The sequence below is a fragment of the Phoca vitulina genome, unplaced genomic scaffold, assembly GCF_004348235.1.
Source record: "Phoca vitulina isolate PV1807 unplaced genomic scaffold, GSC_HSeal_1.0 scaffold32, whole genome shotgun sequence".
NCBI classification, from domain to species: Eukaryota; Metazoa; Chordata; class Mammalia; order Carnivora; family Phocidae; genus Phoca; species Phoca vitulina.
The window spans coordinates 19,135,896-19,158,564 of NW_022589735.1; the positions used below are offsets into that span (position 1 = coordinate 19,135,896).

Here is a 22,669-nt window from a genome sequence, read left to right on the forward strand (position 1 = left end):
AGCCAGATTGCTTGAATTTAAAGCCTTAATAGCTCTGTTAACTGTAACCCTGGGCAAGTTAATTAACCTCTCTGTGCTTTAGTTTCATCATTAGGAAAATGGACATGATAAAAGATACACTGCTTTACTGGTTTATTGTGAGCAGTAAATGAATCCGTCTATCTCTCTATCCATCTATCTATAATGTACTTAGAATTATGTACATTAGAGTCAGCTATGATGATGATAAATGGTAGTTTGTAAATAATATTTAAAATTGATAAATCAAGAAATAGTTAAGACACACGTTTTATACAAATACGGAGATAACCACTAGAAGAAATAGCTGAAAAAATTAAAGTGATTGGCTTTGGGAAGTGGTAGTGGGGAGTGTTTCTGGGAACATTATAAATCTTTGGCACTGCACTATTTAATTTGACATATATACGTATGTTGGTACAAGTTTGGAGAGTAGTTTAAGTAGTATGTGTCATAGTCTCATAGCTATAGTAAGGAGGGAAGAAAACAGGAGGACATACTCGAAAATGTCTTAAGCCTCTCACTTCACCTCTCCTCATCCCATTCGTTGTAGGAGCTGCTCCAGATTGGTTTCAGGCTCCTCACAGCTCCAGCTTGCTACATGTTCTTTGTAGTTGCAAATCCCAACAAATTCTGACTCTCCTATTTCGTTTTCCAACTTTTAGGTAGATGAATTTAACTACTCTCGGCGTTTCTAGATTTACCTTTTGATATTATTTTAATCAACACTTCAGAGACCTAGGACAAAAGAGGTTAACACAAAAATGTCCCCAAAGGGTGTATTTGTGTGTGTGTTGAATACTGTTACTACCATACTTTTTGTTTCTGTTATAAACATAAGTTTATAATGTAATATAATTATAAACTTATTTTTCATTACTTTAGTAAATTCATATGAAACATCACTCTTTTGTGTATTAATATGCTGTGTGTATTAATGTGCTATAGTGGTCACATTATTTGCTCTGAGGATATATATAAGCAATGTTATATAAACTAATAGAGGTAACAGGGGTCTTTATGTAGGTGAACTGCTTAGAGAGGGCTCCTGGCACTTACTAGATCAGGCTTAACATTTCCAGTCGGGCCAGTGGAGAAGAGCCAGACGGTGACTGATCACTGTAGACGAAAATAACCGAGAAGAGGCAGGCTCCTGCAAAAGAGCCAATCAGCCGGGTGTACTGGGATCAAGGATAGAACTGTTGTGACAGGAAAGGTGGCTTTCAGTGTTGGAAGCTAGGGTGTTGGAAAAAAACACTGATGATAGTTAATGGAGTTTACAGGAATGGTCACCAGATTTCTCTGCTCTAAGGTTATTATATTTTTCCCTTTCCATATTATTGTTTGGAAGTAGGCCGTAAATCCAGCCCACATTCAGATGGGTAGGAGACATTAAGCTCCACCTCCTGGAGTACTGAGTACTTACGTTTACCATTTGGAATTCTTCTATAAGGAAGATTTGTCTCTTCTTTCCTATTTATTTATTTTGTGTTTTGGGTCATAATCCAAATACTTTGCTCCTTACTTTGTTACTCAAATTGTACCATTTTGGTCATGGGGAGCTCTTTAAGATTGGCTTCTCTGTCACTTTGATGTGCCCCATGACTTTGTTTTTTTCAGCACTTCCTTCTTTTCTGGACATAAAGATTTAGGCAATTGTCTTCAAGTTGACGTACTACAAAATGTAATTACTACGGAAATAAAATTTGTCAGAATAAATGATTCAATTTAGTTAAATACAGATTTCATTTTTCATAATCTTAACCATTATTTGGGTTAACGTTATCTTCTCATTTGATCAGTAAATCTCTAAACACACTCAAGTAGAATGAAAATGTGCATTTATGTTTAATACTAATAAATCAGAAAAACTATAGCTCTTTTTATTAAACTGTGGTCTGTAATAAAAGTCTTGTGAAAGTTATATATCATGTAATGATTCAGATGTTCATCATGAAAGTTTTAAATGTGTGTTTGTCTAAATGAAAACCTATGTTTTAATTAATTTTTTAATTAAAGGAAAACAAAGTGTTGCGGACAGTTCCCCTATTAACAGCATGCCTCCCCCAGGACAAGTGTAAAGTCAAGATTGGTCGTCGCTTCAGTGAAGAAAGGTAAATTACCTTTTAGGGCAATTGAGAATAAGTCTTACCTACACAGATCTTTAAAAAATGGTTTCCTTCACTTTATCCATCAGACCCAGAGCGTGGTATATTGGAAGAGGTAAAAAAAATTGTTTTGCCTTCTTTTTCAAAATAATACAGGACAAATCAAAACATGAACAAAAACACCTCAGAAAACACAGGCCAAAATGTAATAAACAGAGGGATTATCTCAATTCTATAGGAATGTATGTTGAGCTAAAAGGCATGTACTTACTCTTTCATTTTTGTTAAAACTGCCTTCAAGATGGTGGTGGAGTACTTGTATTAGATTTAGTTGTGTTTTTTCTTCTTTCTTTTTTTAAATTAACAATTATATATGATATACATTTATGTAAATGAACACATATTTATCCAATTCTAGCTCATTAAGGCTTTCCTAAGGCACGGTGACTAGTACTATATTTAGTATTCCTGTTATGGGCACATCACATTTTTTTAAAGGATAGAATGCCTTCTCCTGTCATACTTAAAATACGCTTTTTGATGAGACCCAGTATTTTTATAGGTAGCAGCTCATTAGTTGATAACTTCACTGACAGTTCTATAATGTTCTTGGATCTTATTTCATACTCTAGTACATAACCCATTATCATAAATACATATTATATACTATGTGTATATTTAAATTTTTCTACAAGTCTTTTCTTATCTTTGAAGCATATTTTTTTGCTTTCCTGCCCATTCACAAAGCCTTCACTAATTTTATTTTGTCTTACCCGCACAGTTAAGTATATTTTTAGATGCAAAATTTAATTTCTTTTGAAAATACAGAGATTTCTTTTTCAGTCAACTTACGAAAATGCTAAGTAAGGCTAGTAATAGCTCCAAGCCCAGGGAATTGACCAAACTTTTCCCTTCCTTTGTTATTTTAGGTTCCTTTATTATTTAGTTTCAAATTATGAAAATGATATCATGTTAGAACTTTATAAAATCATTTTTTTCCCTTCTCTGAAACTATTGTTTAGGAACACTTTTCTCATACACAGTTTTCTTTCGCCTTGCCCTCGGAGGTGAGATTTGCTCTGAGCTTGGTGGTGCTGTTGTGAATTTTGCTATTTTGTTGGGAATGTGCGTGAGATCCAGAGCCCTTCACGTGGGGAGTGTCCATATCATTTACATTGTGGCATTTCTTTCACATAGGGTCTCTTTATAATGAATGGTAGTCTCTATATAATTCATAGGTGGATACAGATATATCCAAACTTGATCCACCTGCCAGCTTGGATCCAGATTATTTCATTGCAAAAGTGTTGAGTATCTAAACTATCTGGGTCATTCCTGACGTTTGGCTATCTAGTCCCTCCACAAGTGTGTTTGTGGATAAGAAACTTGATGCATTTTCAAATAGCTCATCACATTTTGAATCTATTATATTAAGTAGTTCAGTTTTTTCCTTTGGAGCCTAATATATTACTTTTTCAGTAAATTATTATTCACTGATGGATTTTTAAACTAAAGCCAATTAATATTATTAATTAAGTATTAATCTGGCAATTGAATGATATTAATTTAAGCTTTTTTTAGAGTACATGACATAACCATGGAGGAATGGTTAAGAAACCTACTGCTTTTGGTATTCTTTGTAAATGGAATTTAAAAATACTTACCTTCAATTTTTTACCTCTAGTATATAAGAAAACAGTTGGGTTTTGTGTATCATCCCTGTATCTGTCTAAATTCATTTGGTACTTACTGAAATTGTTTTGTAGCTTCCCTAGAACTTTCTATGGAAGTAGCATTATCATCTGCTAATAAGGTCATTTTTGATCTTTATGCCTTTTATTTCTTTTTCTTGCTTTATTGCAATAACTGGGAACTTTAGTACGATGTGTATTAGGAGTGGTGAAAGCCGACATTTTTACCTTGATCCCAATCTCAAGGGAAATTGCAAAATATGATATTGACGTAAATTTTTGTAGATGCCATTTATCAGTTTGAAGAAGATGCCGTTTATTGTCTTCAGTAGACTCTTTTAGCTTTAACTCTTTAGCTCAACCCTTCAAGGTTGTTTTGTTGCTTGCAGACAGAGGCTGTCTCATTCATTCTTACATCTCCAGTACCAAAATGCTTTGACGTGTATTTCTGAAGGAACTACGCTAAGAATAGTTAAACTTTTTTTCCCTCACAAGCTAATGATGGTTTTCTTTTTAAATTTTTAGAGATCCTGAACTTTCAACTGTTTGTCGGAAGTCTGATACATTAATATTATATCCAGGGGCTGAAGCTGCTAATTTGGAAGAATTTATATTAGATTCTCCTATATATCCTTCCACAATCATCATCATTGATGGTACATGGAGCCAGGCTAAGGATATTTTCTATAAGAATTCCTTGTTCCGACTCCCCAAACAGGTAAACTAGTATTTTAACATAGAATAAGCACAAATGTGTAATTATGTATGTTGTATATATTTTCTGTGAGGGGATACACATACATTTTTATATATGGATTTGATGGTATTTATGTGTGTGAATGCATGTACATAGATATGTATATGCATGTATGTGTGTTTGATATGTATATGTAGAAAGTTTGAAACCTGTTCATCTTTCTCAATTCATACCACCAAACTTCACCATAATTTAAGCATTCAGCTATATTAAGAGTATCTCAGACATTTAATCAGTGGAGTCTAAGGATTAATTATTTATGTGTGTATTAATGTTTTTGTTAAGTGTCATATTTAAATACTTCTATTTGGTAACTAAATTACCTGTTCGTATTAGGAATGACTGAATTTTTATGAAATACTTTTTTTGTCATTCATTATCATAATCAGATTATCCCTCAATTTGTTGATGATGATACATGTCCTATAGTGAGCCATTCTTGTATTCTTTGAAAGAACTCCACTTGATCATTTTATATTATCCTTTTGATAAATTGCTGAAATTTTTGAGGCCATTGAATTATAATTTATATATTTTTTATACTTTTGTTATCAGGTTTGGGTTCTAAGATAATCTTAACTTCACCAAATGAATGGGCGAGATTTTAATATTTTCCTATGGCCTGCAGTAGTTCAAATAATATTGAAATTCTTGCTTTTTAAAAATTAGAATGAACTCATTGGTGAAACCACCTGCTCCTGGTCTTTTTAAAAATGATAACTTTTAAACCCTTCTTTCAAACTCTTATGGAAATTATTCAGCCTTTCTCTTTCTATTTGGTTCAGTTTTTAAGTAACTTTTATCTTTTTTGGGGAATTACTCCTTTCACCTGAGTTAACAAATTGGTGGCCATATACCTGAATATATTCTTAAGTACTTATTTTAATTTATTCTGAATTATATCCTTTGTCCTCTCTAATCACTCACACACACACGCTCTTTTCCCCGTGAGCATACTCAAAAGATGTTTCTCTATTTTATTTAGCTTTTAAAAGTATTAGCCTTTATTTTTTAATTTTTTTTAAATTTTATTATGTTATGTTAGTCACCATACAATACATCATTAGTTTTTGATGTGGTGATCCACGATCCATTGTTTTCATATAACACCCAGTGCTCCATGCAATACGTGCCCTCCTTAAACCCATCACCGGGCTAACCCATCCTCCCACCCCCCTCCCCTCTAAAACCCTGTTTGTTTCTCAGAGTTCATAGTCTCACATGGTTTGTCTCTCCCTCTGATTTCCCTCCCTTCATTTTTCCTTCCTTCTCCTAATGTCCTCCATGCTATTCCTTATGTTCCACAAATAAGTGAAACCATATGATAATTGACTTTCTCTGCTTGACTTATTTCACTTAGCATAATCTCCTCCAGTCCCATCCATGTTGATGTAAAAGTTGGGTATTCATCCTTTCTGATGGCTGAGTAATATTCCATTGTATATATGGACCACATCTTCTTTATCCATTCATCTGTTGAAGGGCATCTCGGCTCTTTCCACAGTTTGGCTATTGCAGACATTGCTGCTATGAACATTGGGGTGCATATGGCCCTTCTTTTCACTACATCTGTGTCTTTGGGGTAAATACCCAGGAGTGCAATTGCTGGGTCATAGGGTAGCTCTATTTTTCAATTTTTGAGGAACCTCCACACTGTTTTCCAAAGTGGCTGTACCAACTTGCATTCCCACCAACAGTGTAAGAGGGTTCCCCTTTCTCCACAACCTCTCCAACATTTGTTGTTTCTTTCCCTGTCCATTTTTGCCATTCTAACTGGTGTAAGGTGGTATCTCAGTGTGGTTTTGATTTGAATTTCCCTGATGGCTAATGATGATGAACATTTTTTCATGTGTCCGTTAGCCATTTGTATGTCTTCTTATTCCCTGGGGAATTCTACCAAACATTCAAAGAAGAAATAATACCTATTCTACTGGAGCTGTTTCAAAAGATAGAAACAGAAACTCATTCTATGAGGCCAGTATTACCTTAATCCCCAAACCAGGCAAAGACCCCATCAAAAAGGAGAATTTCAGACTGATATCCCTGATGAATATGGATTCCAAAATCCTCAACAAAATCCTAGCTAATAGGATCCAACAATACATTAAAAGGATCATCCACCACGACCAAGTGGGATTTATCCCCGGGATGCAAGGGTGGTTCAACATTCACAAATCAAGCAATGTGATAGAACACATTAATAAGAGGAGGGAGAAGAACCATATGGTCCTCTCAATTGATGCAGAAAAAGCATTTGACAAAATACAACATCCTTTCCTGATTAAAACTCTTCAGAGTCTAGGGATAGAGGGAACATTCCTCAAGTTCATAAAATCCATCTATGAAAAACCCACAGCGAATATCATCCTCAATGGGGAAAAAGCTGAAAGCCTTTCCCTTAAGATCAGGAACACGTCAAGGATGCCCACTCTCACCACTGTTGTTCAACATAGTACTAGAAGTCCTAGCAACAGCAATCAGACAACAAAAAGAAATAAAAGGTATTCAAATTGGCAAAGAAGAAGTCAAACTCTCTCTTTTTGCAGACGACATGATACTTTATGTGGAAAACCCAAAGACTCCACCCCCAAATTACTAGAACTCATACAGCAATTCAGTAATGTGGCAGGATACAAAATCAATGCACAGAAATCAGTTGCTTTCTTATACACTAACAGAGCAACTGTAGAAAGACAAATTAGAGAAACGATTCAATTTACAATAGCACCAAAAACCATAAGATACCTCAGAATAAACCTAACCAAGAGGTAAAGGATCTATACTCTAGGAACTACAGAACACTCATGAAAGAAATTGAAGAAGACACAAAAAGATGGAAAAATATTCCATGCTCATGGATCGGAAGAATAAACATTGTTAAAATGTCTGTGCTACCCAGAGCAATCTATACCTTCAGTGCCATCCCGATCAAAATTCCAATGACATTTTTCAAAGTGCTGGAACAAACAATCCTAAAATTTGTATGGAATCAGAAAAGACCCCGAATCGCCAAGGAAATGTTGAAAAAGAAAAACAAAGCTGGGGGCATCACGTTGCCCGATTTCAAGCTATATTACAAAGCTGTGATCACCAAGACAGCATGGTACTGGCACAAAAACAGACATACAGACCAATGGAACAGAATAGAGAACCCAGATATGGACCCTCAACTCTATGGCCAAATAATCTTTGACAAAGGAAAAAACATGCAATGGAAAAAAGACAGTCTTTTCAATAAATGGTGCTGGGAAAATTGGACAGCTATATACAGAAGAATGAAGCTCGACCATTCTCTAACACCATACACAAAGATAAACTCAAAATGGATGAAAGACCTCAACGTGAGATAGGAATCAAAATCTTAGAGGAGAACATAGGCAGTAACCTCTTCGACATTGGCCACAGCAACTTCTTTCAAGATACATCTCCAAAAGCTAGTGAAACAAAAGCAAAAATGAACTTTTGGGACTTCATCAAGATAAAAAGCTTCTGCACAGCAAAGGAAACAGTCAACAAAACAAAGAGGCAACCCACAGAATGGGAGAAGATATTTGCAAATGACACTACAGATAAAGGGCTGGTATCCAAGATCTATAAAGAACTTCTCAAACTCAACACCCAAAAAACAAATAATCAAGTCAAAAAATGGGCAGAAGATATGAAAAGACACTTCTCTGAAGAAGTATTAGCCTTTAGAGTGTTTTAATGGCTATTGTACTTTATTATTTCCTTAATCTGTGATTTTTATCTTGATCAGTTTCTTTCATCTTTGTCAGCTCATTTTTTTCTATTTTTGTAAGATTTTACCGTGTATTCTTTTCCTTTACTAAGATTAGTGAGTTCCTTCTTTAATAATAAAGGGACAGAAGGCTGCAATATTTCTTCTTAGTATAACTTTCTTTTTTTTTAATGTATTTATTTTTTCTCTTTTATTTATTTATATATTTTTTTATTATGTTAATCACCATACATTACATCATTAGTTTTTGATGTAGTGTTCCATGATTCATTGTTTGCGTATAACACCCAGTGCTCCATTCAATATGCCCTCTTTAATACTCATCACCAGGCTAGCCCATCCCCCCACCCCCCTCCCCTTTAGAACCCTCAGTTTGTTTCTCAGAGTCCATAGTCTCTCATGGTTCGTCTCCCCCTCCGATTCCCCCCCTTCATTTTACCCTTCCTACTATCTTCTTTTTTTTTTTTTTTAACATATAATGTATTATTTGTTTCAGGGGTACAGGTCTGTGATTCATCAGTCTTACACAATTCACGGTGCTCACTATAGCACATACCCTCCCCAATGTCTATCACCCAGCCATCCCATCCCTCCCACCCCCCACCACTCCAGCAACCCTCAGTTTGTTTCCTGAGATTAAGAATTCCTCATATCAGTGAGATCATACGAAGATTTTATTTATTTATTTGACAGAGAGAGACACAGCGAGAGAGGGAACACAAGCAGGGGGAGTGGGAGAGGGAGAAGCAGGCTCCCCGCAGAGCAGGGAGCCCGACATGGGGCTCAATCCCAGGACGCTGGGATCACGATCTGAGCCAAAGGCAGACGCTTAACCAACTGAGCCACCCAGGCGTCCTGAGGGGATTGATTTTTAAACGTAACTACACATATCTTTAGAGATCTATAAAATGTTGATAATTGTAGTGATTTTATATTAAGTTCTGAACTACCTTTTGTAACACTAAAAACGTTTGCTTATTTTTAATATATTCTCCCGTTCTTGAAAAATTTCCCATTTGTATGTAATGATTTTTATTTAATTAGTAACTATTCCCCCCCAGCTTTTCTGGAAAGAATTTTTGTTTTATTACACACTAGGCTTTCCTAGGGGCCCGGATTTAATAAGTGAATACAATTAAGTTGTAAGTAACATGAGTTTCTCATGGGTAATTAATGACATAACTCCAACTCAAACTCAGAACAAAAAAGAAAGTATCGGGTCATGTCCCTGGGAAGCTGGACCTCAAGCAGCACTCTGTTTGTGAGGTTTGCTGCCCTCTGTGTTGGGTTTGATTTCTGACTTCCTCTGTGCTACTGGAAGAAATCTGTAGGAAGCAGCAGATTAGTTTCCTTTTGGCTTAATTCATCTTAACAGAAAGATGATTTCTCCTTCCCAGGGCAGAATCCTGGATTGTCCCATTGTTGGGGGGTGCAGGGCGGGGATGGTGTTACTACTATTGACGGCAGGACCACACGAATCTGGAAATTTCGCCAAGGACATGGGGTGTTGTTACCAGGACTATTTAAAAGCAGGATGGGCAGACCAGAAACCCATAGATACCCAGACTACTATGCATCAGTTGTTTACTTGCAAAAGCATGTTTGTTTATATATTTCTTGGTTCATTCAAAATTAGTGCTGTAGAGCAATATTTTAATACAGTTCTCTGTTATGGTCTTCTTCACCAAGGGAAAAACAAAAATGTAAATGAAAGTTCAGTTCTTATCTAAGTTTCCCAAATGTATAAATAATGTATAAGTTAATTAGATTTTATTTCTAAATGTAATTTGTCAGTTTTCTTTTACCATCACATCAATACACATATACCCACATACCTGCTTTTTGCATAAAGTTGTCTTAACTGTTACTCTTGGTGATCTATTCAGTTTCTATAGTAGTATAAAAATTTTGCTGCAAATACATAAGAAAAAATGGCAGAAAGAAAAAAATCACCATTAAAATCCAAGGTATTTACAGAAAAAAAATAGTCTTTTTTCCCCAAATCAGAGAATAACCATATGTAAACTTTGTACTTAACTGAGGAATAAAAGAATTGTAATACAAACCCGTTAAGTTGGCCTCTTTTTAATCTGGATTTCTAATATATCCAGACCATTTGGCAGTGAATCTCTTCCCTCAGAGGAATTTTACACAGGAGACTCTTGACATTGGTAGGAATAAATCCAAGGTGAATATGGAAATGTTTGTGGAGGCTCCCACCTTTCTTCATAAACTTATTTCCAGTGAGTTATTTGCATATCCTTGCTCTACTGCATTTAAACCATCCACTGAAGCTGAATTTCTCACTTGATATGCAGAACACTGTTGGGAGAACCCAGGGACTAAAACATTGTCATGAAAGCTATTTCTTGTGTCTACGTAGACCTATTACGGACTGGATTATGTTACATATCTAATCTATTGCCTAATTCAAATTCATCATTATCCTCTGAATTTTTAATTGAGATATAATTGATATATAACATTATATTAGTTTCAGCTGTACAACATAATGCTTTGATATTTGTGTTTATTGTAAAAGGATCTAAGTCTAATTAACATCTGTCAACATAGTTTTCTTTCTTGTGATGAGAACTTTTAAGATCTATTCTCTTAGCCACTTTCAGATGTACAGTATGGTATTATTAACCATCTTCGCCATGCTGTATATTACATCCCCATGACTTACCTACTGGAAGCTTGTACCTTTTGACCCACTTCACTCATTTCGCCTCTCCTACCCCCTCCACCTCTGGCAACCACCAATCTTTTCTCTGTATCTAGGAGCTTGTTTGTTTAAATTATTATTATTATTTTTAGATTCCACCTATAAGTGAGGTTATATGGTGTTTGTCTTTCTCTGTCTGACTTATTTCACTTTGCATAATGCCCTCAAGGTCCGTCCATGTTGTTGGAAATGATAAGATTTCCTTTTTTTAATTGCTGAATAATATCCACTGTGTTATCTGTATATGGACCTATGTGTGTGTATAAACATGCACACACATACATACATATCACATTTTCTTTATGCCTCCATCCATCTGTGGACTCTTAGATTGTTTCCATATCTTGGCTAATGTAAATAATGTTGTGGTGAACATGGGGGTGCAGATACCTTTTCAAGTTTAGTGTTTTTGTTTTCTTCAGATTATCTTTTAATTTTATCCAAAATTTCATGTTTGTTTACTTCTATTACGAGCATTGGGAGTTGACTTATTTTTTAATACCCTTTTCCTTTTCAAAAGAAACATTTTTTTTAATTTCATAGAGTAATTTGTAAAAGGTTCTGGAAAACTAGGGCACAATACCGCCTCTTTGAGGTATAGATTCTGAATAGCGTGTTTTACTTATTTTTTGTTAAGTGACTTCTGTACTTTATCTTCCAATAAATATGCTTTAAACTGTTGCCACAACAAAGTAAGTATTTCATGTCATGAAACTTCCGGATGTTTGGGGCATAGTTAAGAGGAGTTGAATGTTAAATGCAGAATGCCAAAGGTTTATAATGTCATTGATGAACTTTTTAAATCTTTGCATATCACTCATATTTTTTTTGACCTCTGGATCTCTTCTGGCTCATGTGTTGGGATGTTGTGTTCTCCTCATGGGTTCTGAGGCTTATCTCCCAAGGTTGTAGGTGGCATTGTATTTATATATAGAACTTGAGTTAATTTCCTTCTGTTGGGGGTATGATTCTAGGTGATAGAACATAAATTGATAGGAACTATGATCTTGCTGTATGTGAAAGGATAATTTAAAGAAAATTACCAGAAATCTCTACATGAGGGGAGCCTGGCTGGCTCAGTCGGTAGAGTATATGACTCTTGAAATCAGGGTCATGAGTTTAAACCCCATTTTGGGCTTAGAGTTTACTTAAAAAAAAATAATAAAAAGAAATATCTACATGAAATTCATTGCCTCCTTAATTCCACCTATTCCTCATTGAGTTCTTAACTGTGAACTTAACTTGTCTTCCTGGGAGAAATTCTCACATCCCTTGGCAGGTAATAATATAATTTTTGAACCAGAGGAATCTTTTTTTTTTTTTTTTAAGATTTTATTTATTTATTTGACAGAGAGAGAGACAGTAAGAGAGGGAACACAAGCAGAGGGAGTGGGAGAGGGAGAAGCAGGCTTCTCAGCTGAGCAGGGAGCCCCATGTGGGGCTCGATCCCAGGATCCTGGGACCATGACCTGGGCTGAAGACAGACGCTTAACGATTGAGCCACCCAGGCGCCCCTGAACCAGAAGGAATCTTAAAGATTAATAAATTCTTAACGTTTCAGAAGGGAGGAAGCTAAAGGCCAGCAATAAATGACTCTCCTGAAGTTGCAGCCAGTTATGGGGAGGACCAGGAGTGTAATCTGCTTCTCCTGCATTCTAATTCAGCATATTAGGCTATCTCTAGAATTTGCTAATTAGAAAAAATTTGTGTTGAATTTATTTTAAAAATAACCTAAATTTATGATTTTGTGTCACAAATCATTTGGTCTTAGTGCCTAAAATGTAAGACATTTTTATTCTGAAGTAGAGTAAGTCAGGTGGAGGTGTACGATAGCAGACTGTGGAAGGAGGGGCTCTGCCTTCCTTGTCAGAGTGTGGTTCGTGGCCCAGCAGCATTGGCATCACTGGGGAGTTGCTTAGAAATGCAGAATATCAAGTCCCATTTTAGAATTACTCAGAATCAATATTTTAACAAAATATCCAGGTAATTCTTCTGTACATTAAAGTTTGAGAAGCACTGCTGTACTAGATATTTTAAAATTGAGATGTAATTCACAACCTTTAAAGGTAGGCCTTTAAAGTGTACAATTCAGTGGATTTTAGTATTTATACAAAGTTACATAACTGTCACCATTATTGTATTCCACAGTATTTGCATGTTTTATAGTTCCTTCCCCCCAAAAGCTCTGTACCCATTGTTAGTGCCTTTCCTCCTTCCCCCATTCACAAACGCAGGTAACCCACTGCTCTGTTTGTTGTCTCTGTAGATTTACTTATTGGGATATTTTCTATAGATAGAATTATACAGTATGTAGCCTTTGTGTCAGGCTTCTGTGACTGAGCCACGGATGTTTCAGAGTTGATCCATGTTGTAGCACATGTCAGTATTCCACTTTTTTTTATGGCTGAGTAATATTCCAGTATGTGTGAATACCACATTTTGTTTATCATTAATCCATTGATGGACGTTTGGTTTGTTTCCATTTTTTGGCTCTTGTGGATGATGCTGTTTTTTTTTTTTTTAAGATTTTTATTTATTTATTTGACAGAGAGCACAAGTAGGCAGAGCGGCAGGCAGAGGGAGAGGGAGAAGGAGGCCCTCTGCTGAGCAGGGAGCCCGATGCGGGGCTTGGTCCCAGGACCCTGGGATCAAGACCTAAGCTGAAGGCAGCTGCTTAACCGACCGAGCCACCCAGGCACCCCGAATGATGCTATTATAAATATTTGTCTGTAGGTTTTTGTGTGTCTACCTCTTTAAAGTTCTTTTTTATACCTGGGAGTAGAATTGTTGGGTCATTTAGTAACTCTGTTTTAACTTTTTGAGGAACTGCCAAACTGTTTTACAAGGCAGATAAACTATTTTATATTTCCTCTAGTGATGTATGAATGTCTGAATGATTCAATTTCTCCATATCTGGGCCAACCTTACTTACGTCTTTTTTTTTTTTTTTTAAGATTTTATTTATTTATTTGACAGAGAGATAAAGCCAGAGAGCACAAGTAGGGGGAATGGCAGAGGGAGATGGAGAAGCAGACTCCCCGCTGAGCAGGGAGCCTGATGTGGGACTTGATCCCAGGACCCTGGGATCATGACCTGAGCCTAAGGCAGGTGCTTAACCATCTGAGCCACCCAGGCGCCCCTAACCTTACTTATGTCTTTTGTGTGTGTGTGTGTGTGTGTATGTTTCCGTAGTGACTAATGATGTTGAGCATCATCTTTGTATGTGTTAATTGGTCATTTGTATATCTTTTTTGGAGAAGTAGCTTTCAGGTGCTTTGCCGATCTTTAAATTAGCTAATTTGCTTTTTTTCTTTTTAAGATTTTATTTGTTTGAGAGAAAGAGGGAGAGGGAGAGAGAGAGGGTGCAGTAGCAGAGGGTAGGGGCATAAGGAGAAGCAGACTTCCTGATGAGCAAGGAGCCCTACGGGGGGCTTGATCCCAGGACTCTGGGATCATGACCTGAGCTGAATGCAGACACTTAATGGACTGAGCCACCCAGGCGCCCCCTGTTATTTTGTTTTTTATGATTGAGTTGTAAGCGTTCTTTATATATTCTGTAGAATGCCTCATATCAGATATATGACTTAAAAATATTTTCCTCTTTTCTCTGGGTTGTTCTTTTACTTTCCTAATTGTGTTCTGTGATGCAGGAAAGTTTTTAATTTTGTTGAAGTCCAGCTTATCTGTTTTTTTCTTTTGTTTCTTGAGTACTAGATGTTTAAATGCTCAGAGAAAAAGAAGCAAGTAGAAAAAGACTGGAGGCCCTGAGTATAAAAGTCAAAGAAGAGTTCAGATTTGGGAGAAGGCTTGTGAATCTCTGGATACCAAATGCTAGAAATATTTTCAGAAGTTAAGAAGCTGTTATTCTGTTCTTTATTAATTTAATTTAATTTCCCAGACATTCCTATACTGGTTTTTAGGTGTCAGTTTTCTAAATACAAATATTAACTCATTTAATTGTCATAATAATTTAATATGATTTCCATTAAGTAGAAGCAGAAACTGAGACACAGAGATGTTAAGTAACTTGCCCAAGATCACATAGCTAGCATGTAGGGGACTGGTAAAGAGTTCTGACATGTGTATTTAAAGTTTCTATGTCAAACACAATGTTGATGTTAAGGGGATGAGAGAATTAATCTATAATCTTTTTTTTTAAAGATTTTATTTATTTATTTATTTGACAGAGAGAGAGAGCCAGAGAGCACGGGGGAGGGGGGTTGGAATGGCAGAGGGAGAAGCAGACTCCTCGCTGAGCAGGGAGCCCGGGACTCGGTCACAGGACCCTGGGATCATAACCTGAGCCAAAGGCAGACGCTTAACCAACTGAGCCACCCACGCACCCAAAACAAATCAGCGTTTAAAGCAGTAGTTCATAATCTCCCTTGCCTTCCTTCCAGGAAACCCCCTAACTGCATTTCCCTCCTTGCAACTTTTTAGAGTTAAAAGTATCTTGCGTTTCCATCCAAAAAAAATTTTTTTTTATGCTCGTATACAGTGTAACAGTATATACTCACTTCAGAGGCATGTGCATCATTCACATGTCCTTTAACTGAGGCACCAGTGCTCTGTGCTCAGAAACCCCTGAGTGTGCAGAAACATGAAGATATTCACAGAGCATTGTTTCCCAAGGCCAAGATTTAAATTCTAAGCTCTAAGTCTCATATCTAGGGCTCCTAACAGGGGAATTCCCAAAGATGGTGACAGTCATCAGCCAGTCTGTGGTATTTTGTTATAGCAGCCTGAGCTAAGACACATCTCTGTCAATTAACATGGACAAATGCCCTCATGAAAAGGAAAACGGGAATGTAATGCATATTACATTGTTATTCAGAAAAGCTTTTTCAGCTTTTTACTCAAGTAGTTCTTTTTACCTATTTTTTCTTTTGTTACCTGTGCTTTTGGTATCATATCCATGAAATTATTGCCAAATCTAATGTCACAAAGCCATTCCCCTTGTTTTCTTCTGGGAGGCTTTTAGCTGTGGGTCTTATTTATGTCTTGAATCCATTTTGATTTCATTTTTGTGTATGGTGTAAAATAAGGGTCCAACTTTATTCTTTTGCACGTGGGTACCCAGCTTTTCTGGCACCATTTGTTGAAGAGATGGGCCGTTCCCCATCTTCCTAATCATCTTTATCTCATTGTTTTCTGACATATTTAAATGATTTTTTTCTCATGCATATTTTATTTTTTTCTTCAGTTTCATTTCTGCTTTTTAGAGTACAATACTATTTTTATTCTTTTTTTAAATAATAGTTTTAGTATTTTTTCTTTTTTCTTTTATCTTACCTATTATTTCATAAAGTTAATGTTTAATATCCTTGAAAAGAAGAGTTGTAGTCTAAAATTTTTTTCCTCCAGAATAAGTCTTCTCATATGTTCTCTTTGTCAGTTGCTTATATGTTTGCTCATTTATTTACTTATTCATTGGTTCACTAACTCATTGTGCAACATGTATCTGTTGAATGCTTTCTCTACTCCATCGTCTACTCTGATTGTTCTTGGTTTTGTTAGTGAACTAGGGTAGACCTGATCTCTATCTTCATGGAGCTTACAGTTTACAGAGAGTGATAATAATTTATTAGGTAACCACAAACATTTAATGATAATTGTGGTGTTCCTGCCCACCCCCCTCCCCCCCTTTTTTTTTTGGTGTAGGGTTTACTACATTGGTCTTGGGTTAGAATTTCTTACAGTTTTTTTGCTTGGGGTATAGGTCCTCCCATTAGGGCCTTTTCTTTAGACAAACATGGTGCAGTCTGAATTTACCTGGGAGTGCTATCTTAAAACTTGGCTTATAGCTTTGGGGATTAAGTAGAAAAAGGAAGCAGGGTTATTACCTTTCTTCATAAAATATTATTACATTGAAGATAGTTTACTTGATAATTTGGACATCTTAGCACTTACGATATAGTATGTGGTATGGGATAGAAGTCACTAGAAGAAGCAAATGCCCTTAAAAATGTGTATCTAACTTAGAAAACTTTTTATTTAAAATGAATATATGATGATAATTGAAGAATATACAAAGTATTTTATTTTGCATTAATGGAAAAATATCATTGCTTGGGGTTATCTGAAAGCTAAAAAATAACAGGTTATATGAAATCTTAAATATTTATAGTTGTAAACCCAATAGATACATTTTCCTTATGAATTGTTACATTGACAGTGAGAATTTTCACTGTAAAGTCATTTATCAGGAAAGGCAAAAACAGTCATTCAGTAATAACAGAAATTGAAATTTTTATTTCTCAGGAGTTTCTTTTTAGAAATATATATAGCAAGATAACTTGCTGTAAAGATTTGTTACGGTATCTTTAGATACTGAAAGAGAGCGTGATGGGGTAGTTCATTTACCATCTCCCTGTCCTTGTTTTTCTTTTTTGCATTTTTCTTTTTGTACTGTGTTGGAGTATAGTAGGTACATAGTCTCCAGTGGTAATTTGTTGGAATTGTCTTTTATTGTTTGCCTTATCCTGTGCACGTGATAACTGTTCTAACATGTTTGGCTTGTCATTAGCAGCCCAGTAAACCCATCATCAGCACAGTTTCCTTGTTTGGATCATTATGGTGAATAGATGCCTCTAAGAATAATCATCATGTACTCACCTTTCTTCCCATGAAGCCTCCTAAAAGTTTCATATATCATTGCCTTGTATTTATTTTGCAAATGTATAATCCTTTTCCTGTTTAAATTTTGGTTTGTAACTCTCATGCAATAAACTGCACATGTTTAAAGTGTACAGTTTACTAAGTTTTAACATAATGTATGCACCTGTGAGACCATCATCAGAGTGAAGATAGTAAACATTATGTCCATCACTTACCAAACTTTCTTGAGCTTTGTCCTTTATTCCCGTCTTCCCTCATCCTGAGACAACCAGTGATCTTTCTGCCACTATCAATTAGTTTGCATTTCCTAGAATTTTATATAAATATAATTATACATTAATACCATTTTTTTTTTTGGTATGACTTCTTTCACTTGGTATAATCATTTTGCAGTTTATTTATCTTTTTGGTGTGTATCAGAAGCTCATTCTTTTTTATTATGTTGTGCACTTTGTTTATGTGGGCATCTGTTGATGACCTTTGGGTTGTTTTCAGGTTTGGGCTATTACAAATAAAGTAGCTGTGCACATTCATTACAAATCTTTTTATGGATGTATGCTTTCTCTTTGATTGCTTTCACCTAGGAATGGAATGCTTGGATTCATATAATAGGTGTATGTTAGACTTAAAAAAATTTTGAGACTTAAAAAAAGTTTTCCAAAACTGCCAAACTGTTTTCCAAAATGGTTTTACCATTTTACATCCCTTCAGTAGTTTGTGAGAGATCCAGTTTCTTCACATCCTTGACAACACTTGATATGGGCAGTCTTTTACATTTTAGCCATTATAATAAATGTATAGGGATATCTTCTGTGGCTTTATTTTACATTTACCTGATGATTAATGATGCTGAGTATCTTTTCATGTGCTTGTTTGCCATCTGTCTTTGCTTAAGTGTACATCAAATCTTCTGCCCATTTTTAAATTGGCTTCTTTGTTTACTTATTAATGAGTCTGGGAGTTCTTTATGTATTCTGGGGACAAGTCCTTTGTTATGTATATGATTTGCAAATATTTCCTTCTAGTCTGTGGCTTGTCTTTTCATCCTCTTAACAGAGAGTCTGTTTGGAAGTGCAGAATTTCTTAATTTTGATGAAATCCAGTTAATGCATTTTAAAATACATGTACATGATTTTTAAGGTAAGGAATCTACCAGAGAAGTCCGCTTATTTTACCTTTATGCATGAAGAATGGAAAGAGATAAAGTTTCAAAATTTTTTATGGCCAGCAAAGCTATGCTCCAGGTCTTTAAATCTTCAGAAATAGAAATGAGAGTTAAAATGCTATTACCAGGGCAGTCGCTTATCAAGCAAGACAACCAATTATAAAAACAGATTTGTTAGATAAAGACTGTAGTCCCAGGACAGGCTAGGATTCTTTGACTCCAGATGATTTGGGAGACTCCTTCATTACAAATAAACATTTGAAGGAGGGTTTTATCACAGAAAATAGAACAGGATGATTACATTTGTAACTTAACAGCCTCTATACTAGACTTATATTCTTGTGAATGCTTTCGTTTTTGTGTTATCGGGACAGGCCCTCTGACTCAGAATGTTTTGCCCTCTGCAGTTATAGGAGAAAGAGCCTGAGCATCTCTTCTTATCTTTCTGAGATTCCTTTCACTAGCAATTACTAATTAGGAGGGTCTGTGTTGTCCAAGATAAATCAGAAATTCTATTAGTTACTTGCTCCTTGGAGGAAAGAGCAAGGCTGAGAAACTTAAATATTTATAGTATGAAATAAAAAGGGAAGTTTTATTTTAACAAATCAAATAGGGGTAAATAATGTTTTATATACATAAACTCATATATAACTCATATAGGCACTTATATAAACACACAAGTACACAAGTATATGTACATTATATACACAAGTATATAATGCAGCTATTAAGAAAGGTTACTTTGTTTTTTGAGATTTAAATAAAATTGTCTTATGTTCCTTGTTAAATATGCTGTGGGAGTTTGATCATCTCTTGCTCTGAGTTCCTACTCATCTTACATGGATTCAGCCTTGTGTCTATCCATATGTGGAAGGTTGCCCCTTTCCTACAGTTTACCCCACATCACTCACACAAAGCGGTCATGTGTATATATAACAGACACTAATGAATGTTGGATTAGATGAAGTTACAGGGCTCGCAGAGGGTTGGAACAAGGTGAGCTATTTAAAATCGAATGTTCAGTAGCCCTGTTCTTTCTCCACATGCTTCTAGTTCTTTTGCCATAATTCACTCTCCCTCTGTGTTTCTCTTTCCGCATGTCTGTTTCTTCTGTTATCTTTCTCTTTTGCCTCTTGACTTTGTCGTTGCTTACGAATTCAGTAGAGATTTAAGTATGTCTTTGATTCATTATCTCTTTGTGTATCTCATTTTATGGAAGGAATTTTCCTGAACACAGGCAGAAACCTTAATGTTAGCTGGTTTAAAAGCAAACAAAAAATGCTTAGTTTTGCTACATAAATGTGTATGTTAAAAAAATGGTGCCACAATTAGAATATATCACTCTGGAGCTAGCTTTTTTTGGTACATGACATATTTTGCATCTTTTTCTGTGTCAGTACAGTACTTATGACAACTCACGTAACCATTCCTTTTACTGGACATTTAAGGTGTGAGTACTAAATTTTAGTGAACATCTTTGAACACAAAAGCCTTTTGAACGTGTGAGGATTTTTATTAGATTCCTAGAAGAGGACTTTGGGTGAAAAAGTATGTACATTTTATATTTTGAAAGATACTGCCAGAGCAGTCTGCACTAATGTCCAGGAGAGTGTCCACGGCCCTGTACACTCAGCAGTCCTGGGTATTATGGTATCATTTTAACTTTGGCTACTGTGATGGTATAAAGTGGTATCTGATTATTATTTCAAATGTCTTTTTAATTGAATCACCTATTCTTATTGTAACTCCAAATTTAATATAGATGCTAATGGTATGCATTAGATGTTGATTTTAATCCTAAATAAAGGCAATAGATTTTGATTCTGTATTCTTTGTGACATAATTTCATACTAATATATATGTAAAATTATCTAATGTAAATGTTACATTTTAAGGCAAAGTGTTATTTCTCTTTAGCTGTTTCATTTCATTTGATTGAATTTCACATATGCATTAATAGGTGGGATTATGATGATAAATATGGCAGAGATTCTCTATTATTACTATTATTTTTATTTTTTTATTTTTGGTACATAACTACATTTCTGGAAGACTCATTTATTTTAATGGGATTTTTGTCTTCATAATGACAGTGCATGATGTTTACTCAACTTTTTAAAAAAGATTTATTTATTTATTTGAGAGAGAGAGAGAGCGCGCACATGCGAGTTGGGGAGTGGGAGAGGGAGAGAGAGAATCTCAAGCAGACTCCCGGCTGAGCACGGAGCCTGACATGGGCTCGATCCCACCCTGAGACCACAACCTGAGCCAAAATCAAGAGTTGGATTCTCAACTGACTGAGCCACCCAAGCACCCCTATAACACTCAACTTTTAAAAAACATGTAGAGGTGCTCAGAATCTCCTTTAGATAGCTAGAGGTTTGGAGGTCCTATCCTTTCCCTGAATATTCTGATAGGCTTCAGAGGACCAGATCATACTTGGTATTCTCAAAGTATTTTAAAGCCAGACTCAAGTGCTGCTGAGTTTTCACTTGGTAGAACTGGAATCCTTTTAACTTCTTAACAGTGATGAGTATTCCCACTAGATTATGGTTTATAACTAATGTTTTAAGAAGACTCTTTGTTTTTCTTTAGTTACTATGATGTACAGTGTCAATTTCTCTCTCATAATTTGTCTTTATCTTTTGAAAAGAAGAAATATTGTCAACATTCTTTGAACTTATGAAAACACATTTATAATCCTTACCAATTATGTAGCAATTAGTTTTCAAAGTTATTTAAAATTTATCTCATATGTTTCCCAGAAAAAAACTTTTAGGCAATATTGTTCCCACTATGTTGTAAGAATACTGACTGAGGTTTTATCATTTTGGCCAGTGAAGATTAGTAACCAAATTTTTGGTGAAAAAAGTGGAGTTTTACGATGTACTGTTTTCACTATAATCACATCAAAGATATTTTTAATGAAAGAAAAGATAAATTAGTAATAAAATCTGGTGTCCATTATAATACGATAAAATGTATAGATGCACCCAAAGGATATAATCTAATGTCAAGTATTTAGAAAGATCATATAGTAATACAAGGATCTATTTATATGGCATAAAAGGATATAAACAAATTTTTGATGATTTATAAGCTTAGAGCATCTGGTCCTTTGATATCATTAACAACTTTGCATGCAGTCCAAATCTCAAGATCCATATGGCAATCAATTGTGTATACATCAAAGAAGATGTCTCCAAAATTATTATAGACTTACAAGTTCTAGTAGATTTTAAGTCTGTGAATAATATGATTACCATATAAAGTAACAGGCATACTTTTCCCAAATGGATGCCTGCAGAGGTGATTATAATTGAAAAAATTGTAGTTCTTGGTTTTACCCTCTCCAGTGATCAGAAACATTTTAAACTATGAACAATGTGTTCTCTAAGTGTGAAAAAGATCCATTGAGATAATTATGTTGAAGAAAAATTATGATAAATGTTTGATTATAACTATGAATTTGACAGTAAATATTCAGTCTCACCTGAAAATTTAATTTTTTTCGTTTATGGAAATCTGGGTACCCTTACCAGTTTATGATTTATTATTTGATCTTTATTTGAGTATAAATGGATTATGGTTGTCATATACGCATGTGCTTTATAATTTTAGCTATACATTCCCACAGATGTACCTACTTACATTTCATCCATCCTATAAATATTTATTGAGTCCCTACTTTGTTTTAGGTACTATTCAACACAAAGGACACATTTAAAAAAGTCTTTTTGCCTTTGAACATTTGATAACTGATATTTCAAGTAGCACATTTGCAGCTCTCCACTGTTCAGTACTTCATCAAGTTAAATATCTTTTCATGAATTATTTTCTCAGAG

General features: G+C 35.2%; 1 protein-coding gene across 1 annotated transcript in view; it reads left to right on the top strand.

Annotated features, from left to right (window-relative positions):
• DTWD2 (DTW domain containing 2) overlaps nucleotides 1-22,669 on the top strand; it is a 97,186-nt gene that overhangs the window by 22,682 nt on the left and 51,835 nt on the right. Inside the window, exons 3-4 of the mRNA XM_032425218.1 lie at nucleotides 2,038-2,132; nucleotides 4,343-4,535. Coding sequence (XP_032281109.1) covers nucleotides 2,038-2,132; nucleotides 4,343-4,535 — 288 coding nt within the window. The remainder of the gene's footprint in view (nucleotides 1-2,037; nucleotides 2,133-4,342; nucleotides 4,536-22,669) is intronic.